Consider the following 13,584-nt stretch of genomic DNA (forward strand, 5'->3'; position numbering starts at 1 on the left):
CCACAATTTCACAGACTTAAATAAAATACCTCAAAACAAGACTTTTAACAGCAATTATCTGATTTAAAATTGTAATTATAATTTAGTAATTTGATTAATTAATTTAAAGGTCACTATAAATTAATCGCAGCAAAATGAATTGCACGACAATCGAATGATATAGAATATTTTATATCACAATAACACTATATATCACAATAATAAAAGTATATTTTCAGTTATTTTCTGGAAAAAATCGACAGTACCTACTTTCCTCTGATTTTATTTTTACAAGTAACATAATTGAAAAGTTACAATTGAAAATCTTTTTTTTTATATAAAGTGCACAAAAGTCTCAAGTTTCTTATAAGGAAAACACATTTTTGGACTAAAGTTTAACAATAAAAATGAACAAATAAAAACGATAGAAGAGAAATGGCACAATAGATACTTTTCTATCGCCCAGTAGAAATGTATCATCATATCGCCCAGCACTACTTGATGCTACAATCAGATTAAAACCCTTTTTTTGCTCCATTCGGCACCGAATGCTAAAAAATACACATATGTCTTAATTGTTTTATGGACTATTGTTGACCAAGTGTTAGCATAGCAGGTTGTGTCATTAATCTTTCATGTGATGGGCCAAGGGGGGGACACAAAGCAGCCGAGGTCATAATAAAGCTCCTCACTATGCAAACCCATCAGCATCCCAGAATGCCGTTGGTATTGATGTATTGCAGCTGATACACTCATTACCTGACATTGCGGCGCTGCAAGCTTTCAGCATTGTACACGTTTGTGTTAAAGGCACGCCGGCGAGCTTTTCAAACGCTGGATTCAAAAAAGGCTGCAGATTTGTTAAAGGAAAACCCAAGCGCGGATACTTGCCAATGCGGTGTTGGTGCTTTAGCTCATATCTGCTGCAAAAAAATGACTTCTCGTGAAACACAATATACAAGAGACGGTAATAATTTGGAGTTTGATCCGCTGGATGTTTTATCAGCCTTGAATGTGGATTTATGGATCCACAAAACCGACTTTGAATCTTCTCCTGCCGGATTCTGAGGTTTAGCAATGACTTTCTCGCTGCAATTTCAACCCAAAATGTTCTCTTCAACACAGTAGAACTACGGCCAATGAAGCTGTGCTTGAAACCGCCTGTCATGCAAGAGTTAACTTCCTGAAACTTGCTCTCTGATTCAGTTATGCTCTGGCAGAACTCTTCTTGCCTGGTTTTTGAGCAAGTTTTCATGCTAAACAAACTTTTCTCACTGACCTCTTGACTTTCTCTGCAGTTTCCCTGTAACAAAGAAAGGCCTGTCGAGGTCTGTCTCTCTTCCATTGTTAGCTGCCTATTTCTGAAACAACACACCACTTTAGGCTGTGCAATATTGTTTAGCTTAAGTTCACAAGGGTTTGGAACCGCGGTGTGATTCAGGATCACTCTATGGCAGAGGGAGAAGGTCGTAAGTCATCAGAAAACGTTGGAACACCTGTAGGAGTGACTTGTACAGCTCGGTCAACGGCTTTAAATTCTTTATTTTTTCATGTTCAATGGTTAGGGGAACCTTTGTGTAAATCTGAAATGTGGTAAGTTTGAAGTCCCACTCCAACTATATATTTTTATCTTTAGTAAAAATTGTTCTTAGTGGTCATTTAAAAGACAAATTTTTCATTTTAAAAAACATTCCCAGTAGTGTTTCAATTTGAATTATGAAGTTTTTAACCAAAATCTTACAACCTAAATGTTTTAAAAAGCCACTTTTCATGTCGATCTGAAGCCTCTGTTTCCAAAATCTCCTCTGAGGGGGATGTGGCTTTTGGAATCCTTTTTGGAAGGAATCCTAATACAGGGATGCCCATTCCTGGTCCTCGAGAGATACCACCCTTCCTGTTTTCCAGGTCTCCTTCCACTGTTCAGCTCAGTCAGAATGTGAAGAAATCTGACTGAGCTTATCAGCATCTGGCAGGGCTTGGAGATCTGGAAAACAGGCGGGGCGGTAGCTCTCGAGGACCGGGAATAGGCAGCCCTGTGCAAATAGACTTTGGCTCACCCATTTCAGTAAGGGACCTCTAGTCACACGCAAGACGGCGTCAGAATCAATCTGTAGCCGGAAGCGGAAATCGCAACTTTAGCCGGTTGCGTACGTGGAAATTTCCTAAACTTTAGGAAACCCTTTCAAAATGATGGTTTAAAACCTTTTCCGAACTATCAGATTTTACGTTTTTGAATGTGAATAAAGTGCAACTGTTTTTTTCTCTGTGAATCAGTTGATCGGAGCCATGAAATGCAATTTTTCTCAGTGACGGAGAGTGTCACAGGAAAAAAAAGGTCAAAGGGTAAAAAAAAAAGACCCTTTTTTGTTGCGGCCAGCTCTGGCAGGGGGAGGGACATCTGGCTATTCATTTTTGGGCGCCATATTTTTTCCCTTTGGCCAGATTGTCTTGATTTCCTGATTAGTCTGAGCTTTTTCGAGCATCCAGTTTTCATCTGCTCTTGATTTAAATTAAGAAATACTCAGAAATGAAGTTTTAATTGTAAACTCCTTCATATAGGAGGAGAAAATTCTACAAGAACATGTTAAAAACACCAAAAAAGTGATTTGTATTGGAGTGGGTCTTATAGGTATACTTTTTTTTTTGGTATTCCAAGCTGTTCGTTGGACTTTACCACCATGAACTGGAAAAAGACAAAACCACTAATATAATCGTGTTCTAAAACTTTTCGCTGGTAGTTTAAGTCCACTCTGACCTCTGAGAAATTGTAGAAAACATGTAACTGTTGAGTGTATTTCAGGCCCAGTCTGTCTGTCTGCCTCCAAATGTTTAGTTGGCTACAAACAACGTAACTCGATTATAACCGAGCGTCTCTCAGACCGTTCGAGTCATTATTATTGGATTTTACCAAAGTACAATTACGAAAAAAAGATTACAGAACATACTTATGAAAGGAAAACAACGTTCTTGCTTTGTCTGTTTTACAGTACGACAAAAACGTTTCCATCAAGCTCCTTTTGAAAGTAAAGTGTACCTATCTGTAGAGTAAATGAAACAAACTGCCTTTTCAATACGGCCCCAGACGCAGCTGTCTTGTTTATCCACATATCTGTCTTGTCAATCAATGTGCGCAGAAAGCCATGCCAAACATTTAGCAGAAGCAGATATTTCACTCTCCAGCTGAAGCCTCACATCGACATTATCTAAAATCTGAAATGCACATCTCCAGAGCAGCCTCTCTGTGATTGATGTTCTGGCGTTCCATATTCTAATTTGCATTTATTGATTTGGAAACATTGTGTTTTCTCTTCAAATCGGTGTTTCTACAATCCAGGAAAAATTAGGCATCCAAATGTATGCGCTTGAGTTTCCAAGCTGAAGTAGCACAACCAGAGGATCAAACTCTTCATCTCTGTAGTATCTCATTACTTACCTGTAATAGTGACCAGGCAAACCAGAATCCCTAAAACTGTTTGCATGCTGGGATCCAGAGACAGAGGCAGACTCTCCACCCCTGCGGTGGGGCAGTGGCCTGCAGGCTGACACCGGCACACGCTGATGGTCAAAGTGCTGGTGCTGGAGAGCGTCGGCGTGCCGCTGTCCGCAACCACCACAGGCAGGAAGTAGTGCGCGCGGTCTTTGAGGGTGAAAGTACTCCTGCGTGCCACAATGCTGGCTGTATTGTCTGAAAGAAGTCGATGGAGAAGAAATGAAAATCACAGGAGGTTTAAGCTATCTTAAAGTCTTTGACTTAAATGATGAAAAAACTCCAAAATGTGCCTCATGGTTCAGAGAAATACAGTTAATTAGCTCTGTTAGATTTAGGAATTTCTGGCTAAAAATCACCACACACATTTAAAATTGATATGTTTTTTTTATTGTCATTGCTGAATTTACACTAACTATCACACGATTTGCTCCATCAAGATAATCCTATGTGACACAGAAAGTCTTTTATTTGGAAAAGAAGTCTTGCAAACCTCTGTTAAAAGTTATAAACTGTTTGATATTTGGGGGAAAAAATCTATTTTCTCTTAGTTTGTTTAATTTATGCCAAACATACTGGTTTATAAATGGTTCTCATAAAAATAAGAACAATGTAAATATAAAATTTTATTTTTCTAAACAACTAGGTCAATTTATCAAGGGCAGCAGACACAATGGGGCTCCGAAATCTTAGCCAGAAGCGGAAATTCCACTAGTGTCCGGATTTGTAGCACCTTTTATTAAAACATTTTAATGCAAGTAAACGGACGAAGTAAGTGAAGAGCTTCATGAGCTGTGTTTCCATTAACTATGAAATTGCGCAAATTGGATTTGAGCAATTTCATAGTTAATGGAAACATGAGGGAGACATTTAGAGCACTAGGCAGAAGGGACATCGTGTCAGCATCCACCGCCCGCCATCGTGATGCTGAACTAGCCGAAGCAGTCTGAGTCGGTGGGACTCCTGGCAGGAGCACCAGCTGGGGAGATCCATGACAGAGGTTCGGCACAGGTGTTGACCCTGTACTCTGTCCCCTCCTGTAGAGCCGCCTTTCGCATAGTGCTGGACACTGCCGCCTAACCTTGTCATTAAAGATCCCTATTGGCTACCCACACCTGTTCCAGGTAATCAACAACAGGCATGGTTTCTGGAAAGCCCTCTGGAGGCCAGCCTTTAAGACCTGGATTAGGGTGTGGACGATCCAATCCAATCTTCCTCTTTTTATCGGGTTTGTTCTTTGCCAGGACTCTTTGTTGCTGATGATTTCTGGCCAGTAGATCTTGAGGATTCATCTTATAGGAATGGATAAAGGTCTGTAATCTCATGATTAGGGTTGGCACCAACTGGGTTTTATATGGTTCTGGTGCCAACTCGGTTCTTTGGTTTTGATTCCTAATCTGTGCCAATTTGGGTACTTTAGTAATAAAAATAATGCCTACAAATTCCCAAATCAACAGATTTTCATTCCCAAGTCACATTGACTCATAGATAAGACCTCCGCGTCAAAAATTGATGCTTGAGTGTTGTTTTTTGATGTGCTGATTGTTATTAAATCAGAGCTCCACAACCTCTAAGCCTAAAACGATGGCCCCCTCGCGGAAATCGGCTGTGTGCCGGTCTTTTGGCGAGCAACTGGCTGTGCACCGTTTTTTCGCCAGGTGGCGAATTTGCAGCTAGCATTAACCCGAGCGTAGGGGAAAATAAATAAATAAAATAAAAGTCTGTCTGTCTGCAGACAGAAAACCGCCGCACCGCGACAGGACAAAAACGCTCTTATTGGGTTATTTTATCCGCTGATCAGGTCACTGAAAATATCACATGTCCAACGCTGAGTTCCTGATTGGCTGCTGCGACGCAGCGACCTGTCAAACTTCTGTTTTGAAATGCAGCCAGACTTTCCGAAGTTGTGCACTGCGCGCTCTCGTGCTCGCCTCGTCATTGGATTTATATGAGCCTGCCCACAATTGCAGGAGAGGCAAAAGGATTGGGTGATACTTTAAAGTACTGAAGAGAGTAGAAGTGATTGACCTGTCCGAAGACCAATAGATCTTTAATGAAACTTAGCACTGAAATCCGGCACCGTTTGCAGCAGCTTGTTAGTGTAGAACCATAAGAATCATAGTGGTTCCTACTCGGAACCGAACTTCTGTGACCAACCCTACTTAGAATTTTGTTTTCCTCCACGTTTCATTTCCATCCAGTGGGACAAACTTGATGTTTAAGTTGAACAAGTGAGTCTTGGTGGGATCTCCAGATGTTCTTGAGGCTGAGGAAGGATACCGTCAGGTTTTTACGTCATATGTAAAAGTCTCCAAGCTTCAATGGCTCTGCTCCGGTCTAGTTGATCTTCTTCGTCTTCTCGGTGTCAATGATGGATGCCAACTTGAGAGCTGAAGGAAGTCTGGATCTGATGCAGACTTCATCAACCACAACACAAAGACTCCACTTTCCTGATTCATTATTCATGTCCCTGTTGCTCGCACCCACACAGACACTTCATTTTTATTCAACATATTAAAGCACGCTCTATACCTTCAGCACACCGTCTGCTGCCTTTTCCCCGTTGCCATACATAATACATGCTTAAATAGGTTGACTGCCCCTCGCCACCGTTGCTATCGCAGCTCTGGCATGTAAGTAAGACTTAATCTCATTTTATGTATTCGTTTTTGCCCCACAGCCTAAAGCCTCTATTAGGAAATGTCAGTAATTTGCAGGATGACATTTCTTGTTGCAAGAAGAATAATTATACAGAATTCATTTATGCTGAGGGTCTCACTGCAACAACACTGAGTCACCCGAGTGTTGGTTCACTGCACTTAAAGGGGAAATGATTCAAACTGGAGCAGAGTTTGTTGTCGGATTAAAACCTCCGACGATAATCAGGCAGGTTCAAACAGATGTTTTTAATGACTCACAGGGTTTTCTTAATCATATTTGAGTGCTTGTTTGGTTTCCACTATTTCTTCACTGCAGTAGTTTGACAATTTGGAGGGAAAATTACATTTTCAAAGCTAACTTTTTAGGAAAGCTATCACATATTTTCATATAGATTTTCACAGTAAAAGCAATCATTTCTGATGCATCGTCTCCATGCAGTACTCACTGGTCCTTAATGTAGGGAAACACATTTATTCATAGGGCTGGGTTGGTAAAATCGATTTTAATCGATCTAAGCTTAATAAACCAATAATTGATCCATAAAAACAGAAATCAATTTAGTAAATGAAAGCCAAAGTCTGCTAACTTGATGGTAACGTTTAATTCAATTTCCCATAGGACGGATAATGCTAACGCTCAGTCGACCCAAACAGACATTAATGTATTTCTAAAAAAAATGTCTTAATGTGAAAACTCAAAATTTCAAGGAATTGAATTGTATTGAGTGAATCGAAAGAACCGAATTTCTTTTGGGAAATTATTATCATTATCCAGCCCTATTTATTCATAACTGTTACAAAGTTAAACATGGAAGAGAAATGTGTTTTAGAAGCCATACTTCAGTCAAAATATGTGTATGAAACATTATCTTGACAAAACTCCATCAATAATCTGTTGCCTTCAGGTGTTCTACCACCTCCGATCAATACCTTTCCTTGCAAAACATGCTTTGAGCTCTACAGTTAAAAAAAGAGGGTAATTGATCATCAACAAGTGAGCAGCTAGGTAGCCGTGTAGGTAATTATATTTCCACCATCCAGAAATCGATTTCCCCCAAAGCCATAATCCAAATAAATAAAGTGCTTTTGTTTGGCATTAAACGAAAAAGAAGCTAAAATTGGTTGTTGACAAACGTCCCAAACCGGGCCCTGTAATTGAAAATGTTCACAGCAATTACCCAGATTAGCATCACTATAAAGTACTGCAAGTTCTCTGTGTGCCATTATTGTGTAAATGAAGATAACCTTGATTATCTCTGATGGTGAAGTTTGGATTGATGTGCTTCTCTGGGACCATGGAGAAATAGAAGTGGTGTCCCTCCTCGGGGTTGTCGAGATCAACGGCACTGAGGAGCTGAATGAGCTAAGAGACAAAACAAAAAAATAAAAAAATATGAGCACAACTAATAAAACCCAGCAAATATCAGATTTCCTTGGAGTTCAACAAACCTATACATCTCCTTTCTGAGAAATAACACTCAACAATGTAATTCAGCAGCTGTCAGTGTTATGAATGTATCCTGCTATGCTGCTGTACTGTAATCAAATATTTCTTTGTCGTGCCGTCGTTGTTTAAAAGAGTAAAAAAACATGACAGTCCGGGAACATTTGCCGGTTACATTCGTGTACAATTAGATTTTAGCTATCAGCACATCATGATGTACATACTTCTCCCGCCTGCGTGCCCTCACAGATATATGGCTGGTAATCTCTTGCGAGCCTCGGCACATTGTCGTTTATGTCCAGCACTTTGATGAACACCGCCACCGCGGAGGATAAATGGTTCGGCGCTGCAGCAGTGAAGAGAGACATTCGGTGGAGTCCACTGCATCACAGACGCCTTGGAAAGCTGTGTCAAAATAACACTTAAGACTGATAAATGCAGTTAAGACCGCGCAGCCAAACGGGGCATCCAAGTCGCATTGCTTTTACCAAAATGAGCCTAATGATTCTTAAAGTCGAGATGTGCAACCACCGAGGGAAACTGTAAATCTTTCAAACACAAGTGCCACCAAGAAAACTCAGTTTCTCTTCAATTTATCTCGATAAGTGCTTTTATTAATTTAAATAAATGGCCTCTTTAAGAGAAAATTATTTTTCATATTGGAGTTTTTCTTCTGCTTGTTTGTTTTGCACAATTTGGGTTTATAAGAATTTATCCATTTACGCACTATAAACTGTTTTGTTTAATAGTGACTTCTCACCTATGACTTAATTTCTTAATGGAGAAAAGCAACTCGTTCCTATATAAAAAGTGATTGCCCCCTAAAGTGCTTATGCTACCCTTGGCAACAGCCACTGCAATCAAGAATTCGTTTTAAATAAATCTTTGGAAAAATTTGTTCGGTCTTCATTTTAAATCCGTCTGCAGTTTGACTTTTGAGGGTTTTTACAGGAGGAATTTCTGAAGTTCAAATCAGTTTTTGGTGGTTTTCCTGCAGAATTTTATGGTAAAGTTTTATTTAGACTCTTTGTGAATATTTGTTGTGACTTAAGATGGTATCATGACTCTCTGGTTTAGGATTTTGGGGGGATTTTTATGAAAAGAACAATACGTATAACCTCTAATTCATGCTTTTTGCATAATTTAGGATTTTTTTGTGCATATTCTTAATTTTTACGAGCGTAATTCTTGATTTGTAACTCATAATACAGTATCTGCATAAGTACAAAAAATATAAAATTCAAAAAAATACAATTTACACATGCACAAATTAAAATTACATCAGCTTGAAACCAATTACACATCTTTAAATCTTTAAAACTTCAGTTACGCACAAATAAGTTTTATAGATTTGTCGGTAAGTGATGCGTTTAAAGGATTCTAGATTGCTCGGTCATCAGAGTTTTCTTATCAGCTGCTTTAAACTTAGATTGTGAATAAAATCCAATGAAACTTGACATTTTCCCACTTTTTTTTAAACAGAAATGCCTGATTTTTAATATGAAAAAGTCTAAATAAGTGGTTTTAAAACATATTCTTGTAGATCAGTGGTCACCAACCTTTTTGAAACTGAGTCGTATGTTTTTTTTTTTTTTGTGCAATCGTGTTCTGAGCCATGATTGGCTGGAACCAATGGTTAACCAGCCTCTTCTTTGCCGTATCTCCTGTGCAAAACGCGATCAGCTTACCAAATCTGACACAAATCTTTAACCCCAATCAGATCTTTGTTTTCAGTCCATAAAATTTGACTTTTTTCTTTGACGGTTTGCACATTGAGAGTTTAAACAAGAGAAAAGTGTGAAAATAATCATCTCTGTCAGACAAAAGTGTACAAAGTGTGTAAAGATCATATCAACGGAAAACCTTCTTACTTTCCTCCTTTGCTTCAACAGTAAAGTTGTGCCAGCTCGCAGCCTCTCGGTCCAAAGCTTTCACGATGGCGATGGTTCCATTGTTTGGGTCTATTCTGAACCACTTGGTGGCATCGCTCCTTTTGTCAATAGAGTATCTGGGAGAGAATTCACAGAACGACATAATTAGAATGTTTTCTGGGCAGACGAAACATTTGTGAAAGATTAATTCGGCCAACTGCTCTAAGTTTTAATCTATTTACAGACATGAAAGCTACCAATAAAAGCTTTTTTTACAAAAGGTAAAACAGAAATACTTTGAAAAAAAAAAACATCCTTCAAGAGATACAAAATGTTTTTGCCTTGTAGTGAGTGAAAAAAATCTGCCAATAGAACTAGGACGAGGTCTGCAACATTCAACATGAATTTCGCACTAAAATCTCACATCATCCTTAAAAAAAAAACAAAAAAAACCCACTGATTTTTATGATAAATATAGATGGACTGTTATCTTTTTTGCATGTATAAATCATAAACATAAAGAGAATATAGCTTTTTTACCAAAATATTCCTGTTAAACAGACGTTTACACAATTTCCTTTCAAAATAAAAGTCCCTCTGTATCAGAGAATCTTTTTAATGTAGCAAATGTGGTAAAATTGTGTCATTTTATTAGTTTCTTTTACCATTTTTGGTGCATATCAGCCAGAAATTTGTCAATCTAGTAAACTAATATTAAATCAGCGCTAATTTCAATGAGCTATAGTTTATTTTTTAGTATATAAAGTGCAAGTAAAATATTTGAGTTTGTTCAAAAATAGAAAATCTGCCTATTTAGTTTGGATTGTAATACATCCTGTGCTTCAATTTGTATTCAGCTTAATTACTTTATAGTTACTGTTCACAATTATTATTTGTCTTTAACCAGGGAGCCATATTGGAGCGGTAAAAGATCCACATGTGGCTCTTTAGGGTCTCTTAGACCCCTGAACTAAGAGAATGTTTCTGATTTACTAAAATAAGCTCCATGATGTTCTTTTAGTCTGATCTTGAAATTAGCTATAATATATATAATATTTTGCTCTTATGATTAGAAATGTTCTAAAATAGGTTGTATTACAAAAAAAACAACAAAAAAAGTACATTTTAATGGGTTTTCCAAAAAAATGATTTTAAGTCCTAGAAAAGTCCAACTATCTTTATTTCAAAATGTAAAAAAGATAAGATAAAGTTGGACAAATGTACATATGTAATGTGAAAAACTAGTTTCTTTAGAGATAATGCTGAAAATGAAGTGTTTTCAAGAACATCTTAGACAAACGTTAAGTTAGTTTGGTCTTGGGGCAACCAAAAAAAAGTAATAATACGCGATTTATAGTTGTAATTGTTTATTTTTTGTTTGTAAACCACCCCTAATACTCTGTCGTATGTCATTTTTAAGACATTTAAAAGACAAACCCGACAAAAAAACTTGTCCAGATTTCGTGTTTTTGCAATTTGTTCACTTTTTGAAAGAAAATCAAGTATAATGTTGAAAAACGGCTCACATTTTGTTCACCTGAAGAGACAAGGATTTTTTTTAAACTATTTATTAAAATAATCTTTAGAAACATAATTTTTCAGGAGAATGTTTTTAGTGCATAAATATTAGCTCACCACAGCTTAGATCTCTGACATCCTGGTATCTTTAACCCTTAAGGGATTATAACACCTCTGTGAATTAGGCTAACGGACTAATGACTCATTTCCCTGAGCTACTTTGCTGATAACAACGTGGGAAATAAGCCAATTTGACCACAGCAAACTTAATCATATTTACCAGAACTGTGGAAAGCTCTAAAATGTCAGGCTGAATTTATTAATCAATGAGACACTGTCACCAGAGGGACAGTAATAGACGCGACGCTGAGGATGATATGCAGCACCTGCCACTCTTAAGCTCTGCTGAGATGGACTACAGGCACCAGTAGCACTGCTGCTTCCTCTGCAACGTGCCTCACTTGCAAATGAGTGCAAATCTGAATTCCATATGCCAGCTTGTATGGTGCTTTATTACATTCCCACGTCCTAGGAACGTCGCTTTGTGATAATACCCCGGCAAAAGATAGAAAAGCCTGTGAGGTATAGAGAAAAAATGTCATGATTTATTCAGGAGAGCTCATTTCCCACTAAAGTAATATGAGATAAATATGACCATGTACGGGGTATCCAGAGATCAAGGGTAAAAATGGATGCACTGAGGCAGCAACACTGTTTGAAATGGAATGATTTTTCACCCTGTGGAGGAAGCTGTCTCAGTATGAGGCGCTCACACCAGCCTGGGTGTCTACCGCGTCATTATCATGCAGGTTGTTGGGGGTGGCAGATGCCATTCTTCCTGGTTTAGACAGCCTGCATTACCTGATGGGACTGTTGTGTGTGTCAGTGTCTGCGGCGCCGACGCTGCCAACCACCGTTCCCACAGCCGCATTTTCAGGAACTTTCCACTCGTAGACTGGCGAGACGAAGGCTGGAGGCTCGTCCACGTCCCTCACCACGATCTTGATGGTCGTCTTGTCCCTGAACTCCTCCAGAGGCAGGAACCGCGTGTCGACGTGATCGTTGACGGCCTCTGCTGCCATAATGTAGCGTCTTTTGGATTCGTAGTCCAAAGGCTGTAAGTGGAAAACACAACATTTCATATCATCAGACTTTGTGTTAAAGTAGCTGAAAGCTGATTAAAAAAATCTAAAAGACAAACAAAATAATGTTTAAAAAAAATCTAGGGCTGGGAATTGATAAAAAAATTAACTAATTAATCGCAAACCTGGAAAAAAATAATCGCAACTAACTTTTTTTTTTGAGTATTTGCCAACCACTCATTATCTATGAATAATCACAATAGGAAATTACACACAAAACTCTAAATTTAGAATGTTATTTTAAAAAAAATCAGATTAATCACACTTTTGTATTGTGAATAATCACTATTAATCACAATGTTTAATAGGTAGATTTTATGACTAACTTTGGGTTTTGAACAAAAACAGGCAAGAGAAAACATTTTTCTTCATTTTTTGTGAAAAAGCGATCTAAGCCAATAAACAAAAAACAAAATAAACCAAAAAACGATTGAATATTTATTTCTTTTGTAAGTGACCAATAGTATAAGTGGGATATTACCCGACAAAGTGTTTTAACGCACAACTTGGAAGCCTAGATCGGATATAATAATATATTAATTTGCATTAATGAATATTAATACATTAATTCTTTTTGATTAATCGCATGTGTTAACGCGTTCATGTTTACAAAAAACTATAACTACTTTGTGCTTTGGGGATATTTTGGTTTCTTTATTTGGTTGAGATCGCTTTTTCACAAAAAGACTATTTTTCACGACAACCATCGCTGAGCCTTAACTGCAGCGGCAAAGGAAAGCAAGGCCTACACGGAGAAATAGAGCAGTGACAGAAACTCTATTAATTTTTTTTTGTACTGTATGTCAGCATCTTTATTTCTTGGAGTAATACTGCAGACATAGAAGTTTTTAGAGTTCTGGTTATTTTACTGTTAATATGTTTTGTACATAAATTACACTTCTGGGTTAACACTTAATAAATTGAAGAATTTTAGACAGTAAAAATGATGAGAAAATTTCACTCTGGCCTGTTTTTGTTCAAAAACTGCATATTTTAAAAAATGTACCAAGTATTGATTGATAGTGATTAATTAAAACAAAATAGATTAATTTGATTGTTCTAATGGTTGACGACCTTAAAAAAAAAAAAAGTTCTAAATGTACAGTTTGTGTGATTTTATATCGTGACTATTCGCAGATATGTAGTCGGGAAATACTATAACTAAAAAACAAAATTGATTGCGATTAATATTTTACTAGATTTGGGATTAACTAGTTCATTTTTTAATTGATTGATGGCCCAATTTTTTCTTTTTATTATTATTTTATTTTGGCTAAAAGTAGCATAATTATAACTAAAAGACCATTGTGGACGCTTTGAAAACAGATTAAAATATGAATGGAGTGGGTCTTTAAGGTCTAATAATATTTAAGCACCAAAATCCCTTTAAAAATTTTAAAGGAATTGTGAAAAATTAGAGTTAGGTCTCGTAATCTGCCTAGCAACACAGAGGAGGATAATATCTAAAATCAAAAAATAAGAA

General features: G+C 37.4%; 1 protein-coding gene across 3 annotated transcripts in view; it reads right to left on the minus strand.

The window, feature by feature from the left end:
* cdh19 (cadherin 19, type 2) overlaps positions 1-13,584 on the minus strand; it is a 54,795-nt gene that overhangs the window by 4,348 nt on the left and 36,863 nt on the right. Inside the window, exons 7-12 of one of the 3 annotated variants that reach the window (XM_024280418.2) lie at positions 11,821-12,074; positions 9,442-9,578; positions 7,795-7,916; positions 7,372-7,489; positions 3,413-3,664; positions 250-899 (exon numbers count right to left, since the gene is read on the minus strand). In XM_024280418.2, coding sequence (XP_024136186.1) covers positions 889-899; positions 3,413-3,664; positions 7,372-7,489; positions 7,795-7,916; positions 9,442-9,578; positions 11,821-12,074 — 894 coding nt within the window. In that variant the 3' untranslated portion in view covers positions 250-888. Of the gene's footprint in view, positions 1-249; positions 903-3,412; positions 3,665-7,371; positions 7,490-7,794; positions 7,917-9,441; positions 9,579-11,820; positions 12,075-13,584 lie in introns of those variants that run through there. The other 2 variants (XM_024280417.2, XM_024280415.2) reach the window with 2 other exon arrangements.

Source organism: Oryzias melastigma, linkage group LG20, assembly GCF_002922805.2.
Source record: "Oryzias melastigma strain HK-1 linkage group LG20, ASM292280v2, whole genome shotgun sequence".
NCBI classification, from domain to species: domain Eukaryota; kingdom Metazoa; phylum Chordata; class Actinopteri; order Beloniformes; family Adrianichthyidae; genus Oryzias; species Oryzias melastigma.